Source organism: Lagopus muta, chromosome 2, assembly GCF_023343835.1.
Source record: "Lagopus muta isolate bLagMut1 chromosome 2, bLagMut1 primary, whole genome shotgun sequence".
NCBI lineage: Eukaryota > Metazoa > Chordata > Aves > Galliformes > Phasianidae > Lagopus > Lagopus muta.
Window position 1 is genome coordinate 14,174,901 of NC_064434.1, and position 23,292 is coordinate 14,198,192.

The 23,292-nt window shown below is 38.6% G+C and overlaps 1 protein-coding gene across 2 annotated transcripts in view; it reads left to right on the plus strand.

The window, feature by feature from the left end:
- Nucleotides 1–23,292, plus strand: part of NOL10 (nucleolar protein 10) — a 51,852-nt gene that overhangs the window by 18,981 nt on the left and 9,579 nt on the right. For both annotated transcript variants that reach the window (XR_007375441.1, XM_048937590.1), the window contains exons 14-19: nucleotides 16,776–16,902; nucleotides 17,687–17,766; nucleotides 17,886–17,984; nucleotides 18,366–18,455; nucleotides 20,225–20,398; nucleotides 20,761–21,008. Coding sequence is in view for 1 of the 2 variants with exons in the window: in XM_048937590.1 (XP_048793547.1) it covers nucleotides 16,776–16,902; nucleotides 17,687–17,766; nucleotides 17,886–17,984; nucleotides 18,366–18,455; nucleotides 20,225–20,398; nucleotides 20,761–21,008 (818 nt within the window). In the remaining variant the exon portion in view is untranslated. The remainder of the gene's footprint in view (nucleotides 1–16,775; nucleotides 16,903–17,686; nucleotides 17,767–17,885; nucleotides 17,985–18,365; nucleotides 18,456–20,224; nucleotides 20,399–20,760; nucleotides 21,009–23,292) is intronic.

Sequence of the window (23,292 nt, forward strand, 5' to 3'; positions counted from 1 at the left end):
TGATTCCAAACCTGGCAAGTGGTGGTAGTAAATGCAGGTAGAGCTTTGATGTGGAAAAAAGAAGCCAAATGTTTTTGATAGCCGGTCAGAAGAGAATTCCTAAGTAGGGACTGTATAGCTTACTTTTGAGGTGATGGTTTTGCTCTGTTGGGAAATATTTCATAAGTGTCTTCAGTTTGTAGTACATAGTGACGTAGTCATGGCAGTAAATATTATTCTCTTCTGACAAGGCTGTGTTACTGCGTGGTTTTGTGTATGGTTGTTAGCAGTAGCTTCTGTTCAGTGCCCAGTGTGGAGCTCTTCTCTCAAAAGGCTCACCTGATAACTGGGCATTTTCCTGCAGGTTTCAGGGAGACTCAACAGCAGCTCTTTGGGTGTCTGCAAACTGCACCACATTTCTCTCTAGTTTTACTGTTGATTCTACAGTACTGTCACTAGGTGTTCTTGGCCTGGTAGGAGTTGAATACTGGGGTGTATGTATGGATGTTCCAGGCAGAAGGGCATACTGAGCTTAAAAATTACATACGCCCCCCCCTAAATCACTTTCTTCACATTTTGGACAAACTATTGATCTTTAGAGATCAATTTTAATTTTCTTTTATTTTTCTGCCCTTTAGAGCAGATTCATAGATTCATTAGGTTGCTTTTTCCATTGTGGAACATACACTGTATGTATACATGTTATGTATACATGTGTAACTGCAGTAGTAACTCCCCTGAATTATTCTGTATACCGCTTGCACCAGGCTGTGTTGTCAGATTTTTGCATCTGAAGAAATGTAGAATTTTATACATAAGGTTTCTGTGTGTTGTTTGTGTGAGATTGTTTCAGGGGTGGTAAATTGTCTATTTTTTGAATTCTAATCACTTAATTGTCTTATTTGTTGAATTCTAACCACTTTCTGGAGCTGTTCCATGCTTTAGGTAACAAGGGGCAGAGGGAGAAGAGGTATTTTCTGTTTTAGACCACATATTATCAGTAGGTAGAGGTTTCAGGAGTAGGTCTCCAAGCCTTTTTTCCCTATCTGCTTTTTAATTAGTGGGTTGGAGAAGGCAAACTCTCACATTTTCAGAGTCTCTTTAGTTTTTAAAACTTAAATTGACTGGTTGCTGCATCTAAATAATTCAAATGGAAAACAAAAAAAGCACATTCTTTCTGTTGCTAAGGCTAGGGTTCAGCTTCTCACTGAAAAATTGTTCATTGAGATTTTTGTTTTGTCCTCAGGTGTGCATGATTAAACACTACCACTATAGCATGTTAGTGGTTCATATTCAGTCTTGCTACTGAGCAAAGAAAATGTTTCATTTACCCAACAGACATTGACTGCAAACATAAATACTGCCTAATACTGTCTAGTACTTTTTCAAGATAGAGGCTGTTCCAATGAAAGTCAGCATTAAACCATATTCCTTTTTCCGCATTCCCTGATTAAGTCCACCTGAACTTGTTTGAATCATAAATCATAACTTTTTACAGGTTTTAGGTTCACAGCGACACATGAGCATACAAAGGGATCCAAGATTTGTTCCCAAATGATGAATCTAAAGCATAAATACAAATAAGAGGGGTTTTGTGTGTTCTTTTGGGTTTTTTTTGTGTTGTTGTTTTTTTTGTTTGTTTGTTTTTTGTTTTTTTGTATGTGCATGAGAACACTTAAAACTTGTTTTGAAGGCTACCACCCAGGCTATATTTGCTTTTTGAATAGGATAAACTTGTCCAGTTCATGTCTTCACATCTGAAGGCTGATGAAGGTGCCTTAAGTGTTGGCATGGTTGTTTTATTCAGCAGTCTCTAGTTCACTACAAGTGAATATTTTCAGATAGCATAAAGCATGTAATATTCATTTTAGAGAACAGAAGAGTTAAAGGTAGAATAAATCACTTCGATGTAAAGGCACAAGTTTCACATTCTGCTAACTTACTGTCTGCCTTTTCACTGGCAGGAATGAAAGGATGAAAGGACTGGCACAAATCACAAATAGCATGCTGTAATTGAAGGGTTACTTGCCATATTTCCTAAAAATCGAGTAGGTAGCTCACAAAAGCTGCTTTTGTTGGCCGTTTTTGTTATTATTTGTTTAGTCTTTTTAAATGAAGAGAATGAAGAAAATATAAAACGGAGAAGTCATGTCAGCTTTAGGGCTGCAGGCCATTTGTTATTAAGAAAAACTCGATGTTAGTAATGTGTTCATGTTCTGCTTTTATTCCTTGATCTTTGGGGCTCATTATTTGAGCTCAGCAATGCACACCTGTCCTTTGGTTTGTATGTCAGTAGGTTATTAAGGCATGTCTTCTACCTGTGCTTGGAACACTGAGTAATCTCCTTTGTACAGACAAAGATGAGTTTGGCTCTTTGCATCTTTGAAGCAAAGCTTGAGAGACCAAGTGATTTTCTGTTTTACCTGATCTTCTTTCATAGGAAAATTTTCTGCCTTTTCATAACAGCTAAGATTCAATATTTTGGTTTTTTGTTTATTTGTTTTCATAGAATAGCTTAATTTTCTGTTTGCTTTGAGATAGTCATGAATAGAACTTAAGATGCATCCTCTCTTTTTTGAGATGATGACAAGAACAAAATTTTAATTCTTCAGTGTCACAACAGAATAAACGCCTGAGGGAGAAACTACTGCTATGGAGGACAGTTGTGTTTCGGAGCTCTTGGAAGTACTTATTCTTTGTTTGCCCCAGCCCTCATTGCCCTGTAGTGCTTGTAATTATTACTCCTTTTTGAGGGTTGGATTTTTTTTGGAGTTCTTTATTGGAGTAACTACAAGGGAGTACTGTAGATATTTAAAATCTTGAATTTTATGGTGCTGGGCTCTAGTTTACAAAATATGAAAAAAATCACAGAATCATAGAATCACAAGGTTGGAAAGGACCTACAAGATCATCTAGTCCAACCGTCCTCCCACTACCACTGCTACCACAAGCACTAAACCATCTCTCGCAGCTCCTCATCCAGGCACCTCTTGAACACTGCCAGGAATGGCGACTCCACCACCTCCCTGGGCAGCCATTCCAGTGCCTGACCACTCTCTGAGAGAAAAAGTTCTTCCTCATGTCCAACCTAAACCTCCTCTGGTACAACTTGCAGCCATTTCCCCGCGTTCTGTTTGTTGCCTGGAAGAAGAGGCCAAACCCCTCTTCACCACAGCCTCCCTTCAGGAAGTTGTAGAGTGCAATGCGGTCTCCCCTGAGCCTCCTCTTCTCCAGACTGAACATTCCCAGCTCCCTCAGCTGCTCCTCATAAGCCCTGTGCTCCAGACCCCTCACCAGTTTTGTTGCCTGTCTCTGGACACGTTCCAGGACCTCAACATCTCTCCTGTAGTGAGGGGCCCAAAACTGAACACAGCACTCGAGGTGCGGCCTCACCAGTGCTGAGTACAGGGGATGATCACCTCCCTGCTCCTGCTGGCCACACCATTTCTAATGCAGGCCAGGATGCCGTTGGCCCTCTTGGCCACCTGGGCACACTGTCAGCTCATGTTCAGCTGAGCATCAACCAACACCTCCAGGTCCTTCTCTTCTCCACACTCATCCAGCCACTCATCCCCAAGCCTATAATGCTGCATGGGGTTGTTGTGGCCAAAATGCATGACCCAACACTTGACCTTGTTGAACCTCATTGCATTCATCTCAACCCAGTGATCCAGCTTATCTGGATCCCTCTGAAGGGCCTCCCTGCCCTCAGGCAGATCAACACCACCTCCCAGCTTGGTGTCATCTGCAAACTTATTGAGTGTGCACTCAATCCCCTCATCTAGGTCATCAATAAAGATATTAAACAGGATGGGCCCCAGTACCGAGCCCTGGGGGACAGCACTTGTAATGGGTTGCCAGCTGGACTCCATTCACCACTACCTGCTGGGCACGGCCCTGTGGCCAGTTCTTCACTGAGAGAAGAGTATACCTGTCCAGGACACAGGCAGCCAGTTTCCCCAGAAGAATACTGTGAGAGACCATGTCAGAGGCTTTGCTGAAGTCTAGGTAGGCTACATCAGCAGCCTTTCCCTCATCTACCAGTCTGGTCACCCAGTCATAGAAGGAGATGAGGTTGGTCAAGCATGACCTGCCTTTCATCAACCTGTGCTGGCTGGGCCTAATCTCCCCACACACACCATGTGATCTCACCCAAGATGATTTGCTCCATAACTTTCCCTGGTACCAAGGTCAGGCTGACAGGCCTGTTGTTCCCTGGATCCTGCTTACGGCCCTTCTTGTAGCTGGGAGTCTCATCAGCAAGCCTCCAATCCTCTGGGACCTCTCCAGATAACCAGGAATGCTGGTAGATGGCCAAGAGTGGCTCATCAGTCACCCCCGCCAGCTCCCTGAGCACCCATCATTCCCACCAGTCATTTCAGAAGAGTTGTGCAGAGGTCTTGCAGCACAGGGGCATGTCTCCATGGATGAATGCAGAAAGACCCAGAATCCTCTGTCCTTGATTGGAGCTGGCCAGACAGCATACGACTGTGCCCAGCCTAATATGCCCAGCCTCTCAGCAGGTTTTATTGGTGTGGGCACAGTGCTATGTGAACATAGCTGTATGACTTCTGAACTGGAGCTGGTTTGTGTGTCTGGCTAGCCTGGAATACGGTCTGACTGAGCTCATGTCTGAATGAATTATCTGTCTACATATGCCCGTTCTCTCCATTGTTAATGCCAAAGCTCAATTTCCACTGCAAAAAAATGACTTGTCTCTTGAACTTCAGGGTTATGAAGGAGTTGACAACAGCTATCATAATATTGTCTGTAAGTGAAATGACATGCTTCAGCTTTTACTGCAGGATTTTCAGCATGATAGGTATGATATTTGAGACTTGGAATGTCTGAGAGAACTGTATTTTCCTTAAAAAAAAAAAAAAATCAGAGCAATTGTTTCTTTTGTCTGCAAACTGTTAGTAAAGGCAGGGAGCGATTTGGGTTTACTAGAAAGGACAGATTTGGTTTTAAATGGAGGGAAGATGCCCTGTGCAGGTACGTGGTGCAGGAAGTGAGTTAAATCCCAGCTGAATCTGACCGTTAAAATGAAACGTTTGTTTTATATAGGTAACATCTTGAGCACCTTTGCTTAGAGACTTTGTTTTTGTTTTATTTTGTTGGGCTTTAATGAAGGCAAGTGCCTCTGACTGGAATCGGGCTGTTTGCCAACAGTTTAATAGTTAACTTGCAGTTTATGCAAACACTTGGAACCTGCTTCTTGCCAGCTGGCTTCCTGGTACCTCGCTTTGATGTGTGCCTCGGGAAGACTGAAATGAGAGCTGTGTGCGCCTTGGGATACTTTTCAGACTACTGACTCAGAAACGTAAGTTGAGTCAATAGTGCAACCTGGTTCTGTCCAAAGAAGTGAAGGGAGGAGAAAGCTCATCTGGCATCTGTTGGTCCACTGGACTGAGATCTAAAATGAGCTGTATTCTCTTAAATGTAAGCTAAGCTGTCAGCTTCCATAACAAGTAATGTTCTCTTTTCAGAGCCTACATATTAGCTTCTGGATGCTTTGGTTGGAAAGAAAGGAGCACATATGTTACTCATTCTGAATGATTATTACTGGTTACATGAACACATCTCATCTTAGTGCAGATATTTCAAACCAGTCTTGTCTCCTTCGCTGGGCTTGAAAATTTGGGTTACATATGCATACTGAAACTAAACTTGCTGTATTCATTAGGCTGCTAAAAGAAGAGAGCAATTAAGAGTTTAATTAATTGAGTGTAATATTCTATGTTCTGGATATATATTTTTTTCTTTTGTTTTGTTTTTGTTTTACTTGCCTGCAGTCTTGGCAGAAAACTCCCTGTTGAGGCTAGAAGCAATGTACTTTTGGTGTAGGGAAGATATTAAGCTCTTTAAGAAGAAATAAATCCTGGAGCATCTCTGGCTTTTCTTCAGGTGGTTTTGGAGAATCATTTGATATCCCGGTGCTCTCCTAGTTCAGGGCTGTTGGAGTTATAAAGTGGAAGTGTTTCAAGGGCAGCTATTTCTTGCCTATTCAGTGATTCGGTTTCTCCAAGAATATCTTCATTTTGGGTCTAATACAATACCCTCTTTGGATGTACGTATCTTGTTATTGCTAGAAATATTTATTGACTTTGTCCTCATCAAACGAAGTGGCTTTTCAAACTTTTCAAACTAGATACTCTTGGTGCTTCTTTCCTTTCATACATGTTATTTTAAATAATTTTGTGTCTTTGTTTTTTAGATTCTCTGCTTGCTTGTATTAATCGTTATCACGGTTTTTTTTTCCTTTTTTTTTTTTTTTTTTTTGTACTACTCACAAATGTACAGTCTTTAAAGAAAAAAAAAAGTCTTAGGAGAACGTGTTTTGGTTAGACTGTAAGTTTTCAAGTTAGCTGCCACTTCTGACTGAACTGAATGAAGAGATGAAGCGTTGTCAGTGTGGTGACAGGGCCATTGACTAGCTCTATACAAGGGTTACAATAATCAGAGATTTACTCTAAAGTTTTGTTGTTTCTCACTTAAAGACGTCAGAGATTCTTTGTGTATGGCATGCTCCACACGTAACTCTGTGTTACAGCCTTTCAAAACCGTCCCATCAATTTTTTTCAGTCTAACGTTTTCTTCCTTTTTTTTTTTTTTTTTTTAAGGTCTACTAACTGTTGTCCTTTCTCTCTTGGATCTTCATATAGTGGAATATGGTTAGAGGGTAACACCTCTCCACCGGTTGTGCTAAGTCCAGTGTTGTGTATCATCAGCCAGCATTCAAGTGGTTGTGGGTGCCATTTGGTGTTATGAGTCTCATCTTCTAATCTGATGTTTGGCTTCTGCATGGCAAAAGCTATAAATTAAACAGTACAACTCTTCATATTTCACAGAATCATAGAATCATTAAGGTTGGAAAGACCGCTAAGATCATCTTAGTCCAGTCATCAACCCATCACCACCATACCACTAAACCATGTCGCTCAGTTTGGCATCTGCCCTTTTCTTGAACACCTCCAGGGATGGTGACTTCATCACTTCCCTTGGCAGACTGTTTCAATGCCTTACCACTCTTTCTGAGAAGAATTTTTTCCTGATATTCAACCTGGACTTCCCCTGGCAAGCTTGAAGCCATTAGCTCTTGTTCCTTCACTAGTTACACACGAAAAAAAGGCCAACTCCTACCATGCTACAACCTCCTTTCATGTAGTTGTAGTGACTGGCACTTTGATAGTAGTAGAAAAGATTAGGAGTAGCCTGTAAGATTATGATTTCTTTTAGGATATCTTCATGTCTTCTGACTGGTATTATTAGGTCATCCTGAAATGCTTAAACTGTCTTCTTGAAGATGGTATGTTGAGTCTGAATTGTTTCCAAGAAGACAGTTGTTCATCTACGTCAATGCAGCTATTACCTGAAGACCTTTTTGGTAAGGTGGAAAGCAACCCTGGAACTGAATTGAGCCAAGAGATTTTTTTTGTCACTGTCCAGAAAACATTTCATTCCCTGGGAATAAAACATTGTAAAACAAAAATGCCGTAGTTATGACATAGAATGGGAAATATTGGTCTCAACTGTAGTTCAGCTTATTTCAGAATCTGAAATAACTATAAAGCAGGGATGTTATGGAGTAGCATATTACAATCATGCTTTGGGATGGTGCTGAAAGAAAGAAACTTTCCATTAATAAAGAGACAGTTAAGTGCATCTTTGGCCTTTAAGCTAACTGAGTTTTTGTGTATCATTCTAGAACAATTTTCCATTCAGAACATTCTAATCCTTTATACATAAAATTGTGCAAACAATATAAGAACGCTTGCTGAATGATATATTACCCATCTCACACTATTAACAAGCTTAGGAAAAAAATTGTTTATCTTGATAAACAGAAATGTGAACTTCCTCTTTTTAACCTAAACACTATCAAACTGAAAAATAACACGCTAGGCTTATTCCCAACAAAGGATATCCTCTCTTTCCCATGCACTGAGTGAAAGAAGGTAACTGCTTTTCACACATACGCAGAAGAAAAGCACTGATCTGTGATAAGTGGGAAGCAATTTCTGATCTTCCTTTAAAATTTGTTGTAGATGGTGATGCTGCTACTGATGTAGTAGTTTAACATCATGAATGGATTATGAAGCATGAGTCCTGCTTACTGGTGCTATGAGTAACAGTATGATAGACATTTGTCCTCCTTTTCCTTTAATGAGCAGCACCATCACAAGTAATTAAAAGGTGTAATCACTGAGAAGGAAGTTTTATGCTGTACTATGTTCTGTCAACATGTGGGTTTTTAAGCTTTTTTTATCAGAAAAGACAAAGGATATGATAATTCTCTGTGTAACTTCAACTGAAGATTACACTGTATTTTTGAAAGTGGAGGATCTCGTAGCTTGTCTGTATTGTCATCTGGCTGCATTACCAGCGAATCAGATGTGCTGAGTTATTACTTATGTACAGAAATAGTTTCAAAGTTGTAAGGATTTAAGATTTCTATCATGCAAACCCGATAGATGAATAGAGCTAATCAAATGTATGGAAGCTAGCATTCAGAAACGTTTTGAAAGATATTTCCTACTCAGAGAAAATCATTTCCAAAGTTCCATAAAACTTATTACTGAAATTGTTCTCTGGAAAGAGTAGGTTGGTTTGTGTGAAGGTATCCTCATCTGTCTGGAGGAGCTGCACATTCCTAACAGGTAGCTGCTTTTCCTTTCCTGTATATTGTCTGGCAGACGCGGTATAAACACCCAGACCAGTTTGCTGCCAGATTTGCAAAGAGCCATTAAACTGCCATGATAGGGAATTATCAGAAACTCACATGCTCCTGGATTTCCTGTGGCTTGTCTGTTACATAAAGTAGTACAGCTGCACTTGCTACTATTTCTTTACCTGTAGCTTTCCTTGAATGTCTGTAAAATGCAGATCATGCTCTGAAATGCAATAGAGTCAGTTTGGTTTTCGTGAGCTTAAAGATAATTATGTTGTCAAATTACTTGCTATCTGGCTTGTATTGCATGACTCCAGTTTTCCAGTCACAGAAGAGAGGCAAGTCACCATGCAGGGTGACAGCTGGAAAGCTTCCCGTTCCATCAGAGATCTTGCATTTCTAGCTTATTCTTAGTTCCTGCTTGGTTGTAATGTAGGTTGCAGTCAGCAGCATAAAATCAATCTAAGTGATAGTTTTCAAGCTTTATCCATTGTTGGCCCATGGCCTTAGTACTAGTGACTGATGCTGTTACATTTTGTGATGCACATTTTTGATAATGTCGAAACAAGCAGAACTTGTGTGGAAGTTCTTTCCTGATACAGCTGACATATCCAGGGCAATTAAGAATTCTCTCACCTTCCTTATCTGTTTCCCTACCATCACACCTGAAAATAAAGGGTGAGAGTGGTGGTGCTCGTGGAAAGTTTGGAGAACTGTTAATTTGTTTTCTGTGGTGGGAAAGTGCTTAAAGAAAGTCATGTTTTCTAATGGCTTAGGGAAGCCATTCTCTTACCTTGAGCTTTGATTAATTGACTTAAAATGAAAGTAGTGGGTTCTTGTGCTTCAAGTTTTTACTTATTTTCTGTCATCTAATCTTCACAGCTCTGTATGTCTAGAGAGCTGAAAAAATGAATAAGGAATTTGGAAAATAGAAAAGACCATAGCAATACTGTCTAGGATTTATCTTTTCTGTATGTCAGCATGTCAGAACATGATAGGGATACTGATGAAAGCATTAGACTCTTTAATTCTTAATGCCACTGGTGGTGATTGATTTAAGAAGTATCCCTTTTTCTTCCTGTCTTGTGAGAAAGGGAATTAATCTACTGATTTTCTTTAGTTGTGACAGTAATGTTCTGTCTTTGCTGAAAAATTATTTGCTATCCCTATTTTGGCACTTTGTTCTCAACATTACAAGGAACAGGACCATTGCCTTCTTCAGAATGTGGTAGCTTCTATGAGAAGACAGTTTAATGAGAGCAGGCCTGTGACTGGTAAGCAACTGATATCTGCCAGCTGAGAGGATCTGAGATTAATAAAAACAAATAAACCATCTACAAAGCCAAACTATGTAGGATTAGAAAAAGAAGTCGTTGCTATCTATTAGAAGAGGTGTGCAAGTTCCTGTAGCAGTTCTTGCTTAACACTAGAAAGATCTTAGAAGAGCAACATTTTCTTTAACGTGCTCTGCTAAGGAGCAAAACCTCCAAGTGCTCATTTGGCAGCTCCCATAGCATAGTGAAAGGTAGAAAAAGCAACCTCCCTCAGATTAATGAATCTGCCAAAAATGTCTGGATGTGCTGGAGTTATAGTGAGAGAAAAAGCCAATTCATTGTATAGTTCATTGACATTTATGAGTGTATGGGCTTAAAACCAAATGCAATGCTGTTGTCAGGAGCAAAGAGAGGAAAAAGAAAAGAGCTTTTCAATTTCTTGGTCATAGCTGTGCTCCAGTGAGCTACTTGTTGGCCCTGGAAGTTAGTTGCTATAAAAGAATCAAATCCATATAATAATGTAAAGTGAAAGAAGACATGAAATGAAAAATGAAAGCATGTGGGTAATTCATTTGGAATCTATTGTCAAAATCCATTTAATTTAGAGAATGAAAGAATTTTACTCATAAATTAAATGGGATTACTTCAGAGATTGAAAGGGCACAGCTGGAGCTGGTTGTAGAGCGTTTATAGGGGAAAAGCAGAATAGAAAGGAATGGCAGGATTGAAAATTGTGAATTGTTTGGAGGACGTTGGTTGCTGTGGGACAGGTACTGTATATGGAAATGTAGACAGAAACATAACAAGGTAACGTCACCCCAGGGCTCTTCTCTAACACAGGCTCATCTCATGGCTTCCCCAAAGTATGTGGCCTCTGCACACCGAAACCCTAAGTGAGAAATAAGAATGGAGAGATGGTGGCTATCGCGTGTACAAGCCAGAAATAGTACAGCTGGGTTTTGGGAGTTACCGGTGTGGTTGATGTAACCATGAGGGGTAACAGGGTATAGCAAGGTATTGTTTTTCCTCTTCCCTTTTCGATGCCTATAATGGAAACTTTTCAAAATTATTACATATTGAGATCTGTCTAATGCTTAAAATTAGAGAACAAAACATTAAAAACAGTACTCTTAAAATGAATAGTAATTAATTACTCATGTAATTGCATTAATTAAACCTGGCTATGCAATTAGGGAGCTAATTACGTTGAAAACACAATTGCACATTTCAATCACTGCCCACACCCTGGAGATCGCCCAGTTCCTTCTCCTCCCTCATGAGACCTTCTCTAATCTCCCTCTCCTGTTGACTAGCATAATTGAAGCAATGTGTGCACACGTAGATGTGCATTTGCTTTCTCCAGCAAATAGTTACAAATTTAAAATGGTTGTGGTGCTTTATGAAATGTGTGTGTGTGCATACGTGTGTATGTAGATCAAAAATGTATGTATGTGTCCGACAGGTAAGATATGCGTGTGAAAGCATTGAGTCATGTGTATAAAGTATATTTAATTTAGAAAAGAATTTTCTGTGTTCAACTGCTTGAAGGCATTTTTTTTATTTTAATGAGAACAGTGCAGTTGGAAGTCTTCTTTGGGTCACGGTGTCCCAGGCTGTTTTATCACAGGCAGTCAGATTGTATCATCTTGTCCATAAATATGTCACATTTCATCTTAAAATCAGTTGTGATTCTTCCTATTATCTCCACGCATTTTCTGATGTTTAGCTAAGTTGGCAGTGTTACTGTGATAGCTTTGCATGTATTTGTTCTTACTGCTTCACAAATCATCCTGGTGGCTTTTCACTGTCTGTGTTATGCTTTGCATTCGTGTGTGCTGAGCATGGTTACCTGAAGCTTTACAAGATGTCTCTGCTGTATTAGTATCCCTGTCCTATCCTAATGCAGTGACTTTATGATTGTGCTATTGATTTGTGGTCAGATAGTATCATTTTTGCCTATTCTGTTCTTTACATCTGGTAGTGACTGGCTGTAAATGTCATTCAATTTGCAGCTTTGTAGTTTTCAGGGAGTTTGTCATTAGTACATTTCTCAGGCATTTTCCCACTCCATGTCCAGTCACTGGTGAAAATATTCAATAGCTTCACTTGTAACCTCCTTTCTGTGCAGTAATTAGCATAAACTGTTTCTCATTAGCCAGTCCGTATCCTGCCTTATAGCTATTAAAATTATCATCTAACTGGTAATCCTGCACAATACACTGTGCCCGGTTACAGATCTGCTATTTCTGTTGTAACTGACATTATTCAAATAGAATGGCAATGAATGCTGTCACTACAGTGGAATATTTTTGCTGCTTCATAAAGGTCGTACAGTCTGAACTTCAACATCCATAAAGGATGGATGAACAATTTGAAGATTTTTGAAAGGAGGTTTTACTTCTGCATTATGTCATGAAAAATAGTGATTTATTTTCATACTTAACTTGTAACTTTGTAATTTTATGTGTTCCTGTGGGTATGGCATGGTGCAGCATCACAGTGCTAGTGTCTGTGAAGCTGTATGGTGCTGTCCTGTAGAGCTAAGGCGGAGACTCTGGAAGCACTTAAGCGTTTTGTTGAATGATGTCCACGTGCACACTGTTAGTTTTCCAGAGGGAATTTAGGCAGTTTAGACTTGACAAATTCAATTTAATTATTTAAAATCTGATCTCTGCTTCTTATAAACACCTTTGCATGTTTTTAATTGTTAAAATACATAAATAAAGTTTGGGAGGAGTCTCTGATATTTGACTCAACGCATTTCTGATATATCTGATAGCTGAAGAGATAGCTGTCTTGTATGAATTATTCCTGGAATTCACTGTTTAATGTCTTAAAAAATAGATTTTGGAACCTGTTCTGACCATCTGAGGAAAGTCCAACTGCTGAGTTCACTTCTGTGGATTTGGTACCTTAAATCGTAGCGTCGTTTGAGTTGGATGGGACCCTCAAAGGCCATCTGGTCCAACTCCCCTGCCATGAACAGGGACACCCACAGCTCCATCAGCTGCTCAGAGCCCCGAGCTTGGGTGTCTCCATCAATGGGGCATCCACCACCTCTCTGGGCAGCCTGTGCTAGTGCCTCACCACCCTTATTGTAAAAAACTTATTTCTTATATCCAGTGTAAATTTCCCCTGCTTTAGTTTGAAACCATTTCCCCTTCTCCTATCACAACAGATCCTTATAAAGAATCTGTCCCCTTCTCACAGCTTTTCTATAGAAACTGAAAGGCCGCTCTCAGGTGTCCCTGGACCCTTCCCTTCTCCAGGCTGAACAGCCCCACCTCTCTCAGCCTGTCTTCGAAGGAGAGGTGTTCCATCCCTTGAATCATTTTTGTGGCTATCCTCTGGATGCACTTCAACAGGTCTACATCTCTCCTGTATTCCACATCTGGATATAGTACTCCAGGTGAGGCCTCACCAGCTCAGAGCAGAGGGGCAGGATCACCTCCCTCAATCTGTTGGCAGGTCTTCAAGCAGATTCTTGTGTGCACGTATGTTGGTTTGTGCATTTGAAGTTGATTAATATAAATCTCATGACATCTGACCGTAGAAGCTGCTGAGCATCTTGGGCTGCTTATAGGTTGAGTGAATTGCACATCTAAAATTGTTAGGATTAGACCCGTTCTTTTGGTGTCATGTTGTCACGTGGCATTTAAAAGTGTGCAAGTGCTGTCTGGTGCTCCAAACTGAAGATAAGGAGCATCTGTTGTGGGCTAAGAGTAGCACCTACTGTATCCTCATGTTCATTAATTGCAGGGAAGGTACAGAATGGTGCTCAAGGAATAGGCATGGCCTTGAGTACAGTACAGTGCTATGCAGAGCTGCACCATGCAAGGCACATGGTGGTACGAGATGGTTGAATTGTCTTGTAAAATAGAACTGTGTTCTCTGAAGCTATTTTATAGTATTTTTAAAATGTTTGTCAACTTGTTTTTATCTTCCTGTTCTTGGGCAGTTTGGCCTTGCCCTGGGAACAGCTTGTAAACTCAGATGAGTTGAATGCTACGTTATTGGTCATATTTTGTTTTCCGTGTTTACACAGGGGAAAAAAAAGACATTTTAATGTATACTAATAAAAATTTGGCGTTAGATGGCCTGGTGCTAATAATATTAGTTAAAAGCTTGTATCTTTGCTTCATGTGGTTTTGTAAAGCACATCAAAGGCAAGTCACCTGTAGCATCCATGTTGAATGAGGGCTGCAGCGAGAAATCTCTGTGGTCAGTGTGCCCTGCTCTGTGTCTCCTGCTCAGGAGAAGGGGTGCCTTGTGGCCTTGCCCAGCAACAGAGGATTCCCAGGCCTTGATCACATCTTGTTTGGAATCCTTTCAGGAGGAAGGAGGGAAAGCAGGAAGCAGTCTGCCTGTGTCGCTGCCAGCTGGCTCAGCCTACAGCCTGGGCTGCTGTGTTAATAGGCAAAAATAGTTTCAAAGATGGTCTTTTTCACTTTCACTGGAAATCAGTGGAGGTTGTTTCAAGAAGTGGTAATTCTGCTGAAAATGGAGTAATAGTGAACATAGAAAAAATATTGTTTTGCTCACATCATTGGTGATGATGTCTGGTTTTCCTAGCCTAAGAAATATTTGAGCAAAAGCCAGGTTTAGACGTGCACTCGTTTAATAAGAATTTTCCCATTAGCTGTATGTAACTTTTCTGATACTCACAGAGAAACCTATCTGATAGTTCATAAAACTGTAAAGTTGAGGCTGTGGAGCCCAGCTTTTCCACGTGTGCTGCTGCATAGACAGAAACCAGTGACCTGGTACAGGGGAAAAGTTGCATTCTTGAATCTTGTCTTAACGTAACCTGGTTCCCATAATGCGCACAGTTACACTGCTGTGGTTTTATTTTATTTATTTACTGTTTTCCCCTAAATCTTATACTCCTGCAAAATACTGTACTGCAGGCTTTTAAGTTCCAGCTTTGACTGCTGCTGTTCCAATACGGAGTGGAGCTATAGCTGAAGAGCAGATAAACTTTTTTCCGTGATTTCTGAAACTTGTGCTTTAGTTCTTCTTTTAAAGATTTACAGCAGTCAAGATCACATGTGGGGATTACCCTAATTGGTTACAGTTGTCTAAATTCTAATGAGTAATATGTGGTGTGTAATGCTTGAACAGATAAGTGCCATGCAAATGGCAGTGATGAAAAAAGTTTATTGAAGTGATAGTGATCTTTACATAGTGTGTCAGCAAGATGGAATGAAGGGAAACTATTTAATTGGAGAGTCGAGGAGTCTCAACTCTCACTGCTAAAAATCATGAGCACAGAAACTTAGATTTGATTACAGAAGTTATGTTTAGTTAGTATAGTTTAAAGGAGATTTCCCTATTCTAGTCATGTTTTGTTGATATGGTAATGAAGAAATGACTACTGATTTATTCAATGGCATGAAAAATAGTGGGACATTTTATATTTCTAGACTTCTAATTGATATAAAAAATTGGCATTTATATTTAGAAGTGAATTTGAGAGGAAATAACAGAAACCTACATGGAAAATCTGCAGTGTTGACACAAAACTGATCTGAAAATTGTATGATGTTTAAGCTGTTACAAGATCAAAAGTGGGAGTTTGGCTAATACTTTAAGGAGTGGAAACTTTCTTGTCAGTGACATCTCAGGGCTTTCCCTGTAAGCTCTTACTAATTGGACTAAAATATACAGCCAATAAATAAACGAATGAATGAATGATTAAAATTGGGTGTTACAGTTCTCATCTAAAGACAAATCATGCGAGATACAAATGCAATGGTATTGCAGAGTATTATTGTCCAGAGCTTTAGTCTAGAATATCAGTAGATTGTTATGGTCTAGAATACAAGCTTACAATTTTTGCCTATAGTTGTCTTCAAAGATCTGTATAGACTTGTAGTAGTCTATTTCTAGTAGAAGACTACTACAGTACATGTAGTACATGCCTACTGACTGCCTTCTCTTGTTAGGGAAACCATGTTGTATATACGTGTGTGTGTGTGTGTGTGGAGTTTTTCATGTGAATTTTTAGTAAACAAAATGGAAGTCTCATTCAGAGTCCTTCTCTAGGAGATAACTGATTTCTTTATGTTCTAAAATACCATCTGATTTGCTCTAGAGAAAAAAATGTAGTGTTGGATTTTTCCATTCAGCTAGCTTAGCTACTAAAGTAACAATATTGGAACAGCTGAATATGCCTGTGTGTATCAAGATAGAGTGGAATTTCAATCAGAACAGCAGGAGGGAAAAGTGAAGGGAGATAATGATTAACTTGGGAAGTTGGGGAAGCATATATGGAAAAGTAAGTTGATGGTGCCACATAATATTGTTCAAATAATTCCTTTGCCTCATGGCGGAAATATGCAAGTTTTGTTTTTCAGTATTCCCCATTATTTTTCACACAGTCTGAATTTTCCTTGAATAAAAGTACATTAAATATACCTGTGGTGTTCTGTTTTAATTAAAGTAAATAAGGCAGAATAGAATTTGACATGATTATGTAGTGAAGTAATGGGTTTACGATCCAGCTGTGCTTTACAGATTAGCTGATACCTACTGCCCTTAGTTACCTTCTCAATTGTATTTGAAACGTTGAGCTCTGAGCTTTTAATAAATTACTTGGTCAGACTAGGATCACATGGAACACTTTAGGTCTCTATATTGTTGATCTCAAATAAATGACCTCTGTTAAATTAACACATAATCAGTTGTACTCCTTATTGATAATGCAGGGAGTAGGTTTAACTGCTGTTGTTCTTAAGGTTTATTTGACTTCAGAGGGATTCATTTATTACAGCAACGTAGTTGAGAATGCAACTGTAGGCTTTTTTTTTTTTCTGTAAGAATATGCAATTTTGTAACTATAATATCCACAGGTTTTGGGACCTGCCCCTAAATGGTGTTCTTTCTTGGACAACTTGACTGAAGAGCTGGAAGAGAACCCAGAGAGCACAGTTTATGATGACTACAAATTTGTAACCAGAAAAGACCTTGAAAATTTAGGTAAAACATTTGAATCTCCTTGTTAGTTGACATCTTTGCTCAGGTTTTTTTGTTTGCCTTGTTTGTTTGTTTGTTTATCATTTACACATTTATAAGTTTTGTAGTTCGTATGTGACCTATCAGTGAGAAATGTTGGGGAACCATTCAAAATTCATTGGCAGTAGTTTCTTCCAGTCATCTTGGTTATTAATATAGCAGACTGATGACCTTTTGTTCTTTGGTTTGTTATAAAAGATTTCTTTTTTCTCGGTTTTGAATTTCTAAGAAGATACGTGGAAGGAAAATTTGAAAACTCTTGAAGTATTTTGGTTCTTACTCTCAGGTTAGGGCCTGGGGTGATAGTTTTATGATCTGTTATGGTACTGTATTTCTTTCACCCTGTTGATTCTTCAAAGATAGTGACCTAAGGCAAAATTCTCTGAATCAAAACGTCTCTATGCCACAGCAAAAAAAGTGATTGTCAAACATGTATAGACTTTCTGTTAAAAAATCTCTTAGTTTTTCTTTATAAAGTGGCTATGGTTTGCAGTGCTTGTAGGCATCTTTAAAAAGCGTAACATGTAAGAAATACTGATTCTGTTGCTCTGAAGTAGCTTAGATTTCTTGCTGTCTGATTTTTTTGTTGTTGTTTAACTTAGTCTTGATGTACTGGGTGTGACTGTTAGAGATTGATGCATCGCGTCAGCAGTTCTTGTTTGTCTTGAACTGAGTAAGTGAAGTGGCTAGCTTGGAATAGTTCTTTATCCATGAAAGCTCTTTGAAATTCTCTGTAATTTTTTCCCAGGCCTTGCTCATCTCATTGGATCATCATTGCTCAGAGCATATATGCATGGTTTTTTCATGGACATAAGGCTTTACCATAAGGTAAAAGAGGATGATGCTTGTAAACTTTCACTATTAACAATAAAATATGTTTCTCCCCACAAACAGGACTGTATCCTGTATTAATGATGTTCTTTTTACTTTCTTCTGCTTAATCAAAGGCAAAAATGATGGCCAACCCTTTTGCTTATGAAGAATACAGAAGAGAGAAAATAAGACAGAAAATAGAAGAAACACGTGCACAGAGAGTTCAGCTGAAGGTAAATGAATATGCTTCTGAAAACATATTCATAGAGTGATGTATTCCTAAGTGTATCTTAGAGGTGTAATTACTTAGGACCTTACAGGTGTAATTACATAGGACTTGATTTTGTTTATCATCAGAGACAAAAAGTAAACTTAGCTTTAATTTATCAAACTTTTGATTGGAGCCATAAAATTCTTATGCATATCAATCCCACAGATGAGTGATTCTGCTGCTTGAGCAGATAACCTGGTGATAAAACTTGTTGTTTCTGCTTGTCTTTAACATAAAAGCCTTATTTCATTAAAATGTGTACTCTGAAAGGAGATATATAAACGCAGTACTGTTTTCTATATCAGTATTCTATTTATACCAGCATTCCATGTATATTCTTTAGAAACTTCCCAAGGTCAATAAAGAGCTTGCCCTCAAACTGATTGAAGAAGAAGGAGAGGAACAACAGGCTACTAGAAAAAGGAAACAAAAGGTGAGCGTCTGTTTTAGGTGCTTCTCTGACCTGGAATGCAGAAATGGTAATGCTTACAGTTACTGACTTGCTCTTTTCTGCCCAAAAGATTCAAAAATCCATTCTTTCTTGTCTCATAAATAACTTACTCTAATGGGTGACTGTAAGATTGGCTTCTATAACTAAAGAGCTAGAAAGGCCCTTCAGTAACATTGTCATCTATATTGCAAATTTTGAAATACCTGCCGTTGAAGATGATAATGAGCTTTGTAGGGGTCCAGAAGCTAGTTGAATACAAAATCAATACCACAGTTTTTCAATTAAAAAGAAAAAAAAAAAAAACATTTGTTTTCATTTGTTAGTATTTTGGTGGTAACCATGACAAGATAGATGTAATGGGTATAAACGAGGAGCAGGAGGCTGCCTGAAGTTGTATTTCAATATAATTGCCTTTCTTTCTTTATAAAATGTAGTCAACTGTATATAAAGTAGCTAAAATAGCTCATTCTTATGCAACAGAAAATTTTACTGATGTTGAAGTAATCCATTTTTATCTTGGAATTAGCATAAAGGAAAAAAGTCATTAATGTTTAGTTTCTTATGGGAGCAGATGGCACAGCAGAAGTTTGTCTTATCAGCCTCTTTATATTAGCAGAATTCAGGTTCTTTATATAGGTAGCATTTTCTAGGTGCTCATTCTCACAGGTGTGCTGCATTCACAGCAGGCAGGTATTAGCTTTGTGTGGCATGTAATGAAACCAGTTGATACAGTGGAAGTATGAACTACTGAAAAAGTGGGTGGTATTAAAACCTTAAATTTCAGCTTTCTAAGCCTGTGTTGAAATGAGTACCTTATGTGGGGGGTGATTTGCCCAGGAACACATTGCATCTTTACATAGATTAAAGAGTACATAAAGATGCATGTTCTGATTATTTGTGACTGTGGGACTGATTGAATTTTCAGCTTCCAAATGAAACTGCAGGTCATACTTTCACAACAACTTCCACATTTGAAATTTACACTTGTTTTCTCTATCCTTTTTCCCCACTTGATAGATAAAAATGAAAATCTAGTGCTAGTGTGGGTTGAATGGGATATAAGTTTGGTGATATTAAAAGATAAGCTTTTATTGTAAAATGTGTGTATTTAATGATTTGAAACAATGATAGCCAGTATTTGTATGAGCTGAAGTTGTAGTTTGATCTCTTCTTAATACACCTCATTTATACTGGGTTCATATTTTTTTTTCTTCAGCATGAATGAAACTGCTTTTTCCTTTTCGTATGTGAGGACAGTGAAGAAACTGTCATAAGATGTATAGAAACACTTTTATGTGTTTACAGTAAAACAGCAGTAGCATTGCATAAAGAAGTGTTTACCCTGATAATTTTTTTTTTGTGTTGTAAAGTCATTCTCATCCAGGCAGAATGTTTGTACTCAGCGCTACTGCTGATTAGTCAATAGATACCAGCATGTCTCCAGACTATCTGGCTGAATGTATGAGAAACACTAATTCAGAAATACCAGTAATTGTGTATTCAAGGTGTCTGTAGTGTGCATAAAAGCCTGTCCTGCCTACAGGAAGCTTAGAATGATATTTATTTGATGTTTGTGAAAGTAATAGAATACATAACGATATAACGAAAAATTTCAATTTATATGACCTGGAAGGACAAAATAACTGACACATACTGCTTTTGAACTTTGCTTAATTGAAAAGGTGTGACATATTTTTACCAATGTCTGTTTTGGAATTTGATAACTAACTGATGCTTCGTTTCTTTTCCAGAATCTGCCTAGCCTTCTCAAAGATGATCGTTTTAAGGTCATGTTTGAGAATCCTGATTTCCAGGTAGATGAGCAGAGTGAAGAATTTAGGCTACTTAACCCACTTGTTTCTAAGATAAGTGAGAAAAGAAAGAAGAAACTTAAGCTCTTACAGGAGCAGGAAGCAAGAGAACAGGTATAATATTCTCTTTTTGGACTGGGAAAAGCAGTATTTTTCTTTGTTTCAGATTTTCAGATTTTTCATCCTGAAAGAAGGAAGCAATGCAAGTCTCTCTTATCAGCTGCACTACTTAGATGTGATTTATAATATCCTAATTTTCAGATGTATGCCTACATCAATGTAGGTTTGAAGGACATACGATGTGTAGGCGGAGATAATTTTATTATTTTTCATTGCTGCATTAGCTGATAGTGCTTTCATTCAAACTGTGTATCTCTTCAACTGTATCTGTGTAAAATCTGTCAGTCTAATTGCTGGAATGGTTCGAAAAGAAAATTAGTTGGTGATTTCTTATTTTATACTATTTTTGTCTGCAGGAAGAGGAGGAAGAACCAGAAGGAAAACCAAGTGATGCAGAAAGTTCTGAGAGTTCAGATGATGAAAAAGGTTGGGTTGAAGAGGTCAGGAAACAGCGCAAGCTTCTGCGCCAAGAGGAAAAAGTAAAGCGGCAGGAAAGGTTCAAGGAGGATCAGCAAACATTACTAAAACCTCAGTTTTTTGAGATTAAAGAAGGAGAGGAATTCAGAAGCTTCAAAGACTCTGCCAAAAAACAAAAGTTAATGAAGTAAGACAAATGTTCCTACTTTAACAGCGGAGGGTGAAAGATTCTCAAATATTTCTCTATGACACAAGCCAGTGGCATTTTCATTAGTTAGCATGATAGCCTTGGAAGCACTAATAAAGCCACATCTGGTGATTCAGGGATATGACTTAGGGGGACACAGTCGTTGAAAGCTCTGTTTTGTTCTTAAACAAATACAACATTTCAAGTATGCCAGAGAGACAATGTGAATGAGATGAGTAAGAGGTTAATATTCTCAGCCAGATTTGAGGATCCATTACTCATTGTTGGCAAACTGCTGCTCACACAAATAATAGCAGTGATGTCTCTGAGACTGGTTATATTTCTCCACTGGTGTCAGTATGAGGTTGACAGTCTGAATGTAAAATACTGCCTATAGATTCCTCTGAAAGGCTTGGGAATGCTGCATGATTAGTCCCTATCTGAAGTAGGTTCCAGATGGTAAAAGAAAAAATTGTGCTGTGTGAAGGGCACACTTATCTTTTAGATTCACGAAGATTTGGCTTTGAGGTGCTTAATAATGCCTGTAAATCTCACTGATATTTTTTCTCAGAAGTGAGTTTAGGCCTTTGGAAGATGAGGTTTAGTGGCCTTTTATTATTTGGAGAGCAGACTCTACTATTAAAACACTGAGGGACAATAGTTTCAAAGTTCTCGCAGTGCATTGGATGCAGGGCAGAATTTTAAGTAGTGTTGGAAACATGCTGTTGGTGTAGATGGATCTTGTAATTGCCATTACTTTTTTTTACTTCGAATGGAATAATACATTCAAAGAAAAAAAGAAAGAATAATATAGGGATGGTTTTTTTATGTCATGAATAACTGCCAATGCAGCTTAGATGCGTCATGATAGCCATGGAGATACGTAAAGAAACACGTGATAAAAATACAGCCTTTCCCTTAACCAAACAAATTTTTAACTGGAATTGTCCTATAAAAAGTGTGATGTGAAAGGAGCCCGAAACAAATGGTCGAAGTGGTCAAGTGGCCTTGTGTTCTCTTTGTCACTGAAATAGTTCCTTTTTAAGGCAGGATGGCTGCAGCCTGCTTGCCTGCTGTTCTTTCACACAAATTTAGTTATGACCTCTAAGTGAAATTTTCAAGGACTCTCAAATTGAAATATTAAGAGTTCGTTTTGCTCAAAATATGGGACACTTGAACGTGAAAAAGCATACTGAAATTTAGGCAGGTAAGCCAAGACAGCTTTAGAGAAGAGAAATGTTTAGAAAAAAGTGTTTTTAAAGAGTGACACAGAATGAGGTGAAATCTTTAATCTGTAGTTTAGGGGAAGAAAAATTCTTGCTTCAGCTAGGAAAAAATGAAATCAAATACCAGAGTCCTGTCCAGGAGATGGAGGAATATCAGTGATGTCATAAACCATGGAAAGACTTATGAAAGACTGCTTGAGGGATGAGAGAATCTGCCTTAAGTCTCACTGTTAGTTCCATGCAGAATATTTTTTGAGGGGTGACGTGTCATTAGGGCTGCTCAGGTTGCATGCACTCTCTGCACTAGATTCACAGATGAGACTTGACTTCTTTGGGTTTTTAGCCTAAGAAGTGATCCCATTTGTGTTCATCCAGGCATTGTTCTGACAGTGTAAGCTCAGTGTTCCTCAAATTCAGGGAGCAAACTTTAAAATTACAGCCGGTTATACTGATATGATTACAGAATCCTAATGATTTAGTCTGTGTTGTGACCTAACTTGTTTGGTAAGCATTTTTACACAGCTGAATTTTATGAAAAATACTTAAATGTGTTTTCTGCTGGCCTTCCTCAGTGATAATAGTCAGCATAAAAATAATTAATTCAGCTAGTGTGCTGAAAATTGGAAGGACTGTAGTGGCATGTACAGTCTGGTGGGGCTGGCATGTTTGTCTTTGATTTGATTTATTCAAGCTATGGAATGATGGTCTGTGACCAATATAATTAAGCGCCTTAATACCTTCGCTACGCACTTAATGGCTAGGTGTTCTTTTTTCTCTAATCATATAATGTTCTACCTGAGGAAACAGTTTATGACTTACATAAAACTGGGTGTTTCTTTTGACATGCTCCTGACTCAGCAGGGCTCCAAGCCCAACTTCTGAAGTGGTGGTGCATACTATAAATTTCTTAGCAGACCAGCAGTCTATGCAGCGCTCTGTGCAGGAAAGCTGCCAAACTTATTTGCGATCATAACAAATACCTTGTCTCAAATCTGTCTACATTTCTCTTCCCCCTTTTGTGTTCTTGTGCTTAGATACGAAAACCTGCTGAACATATT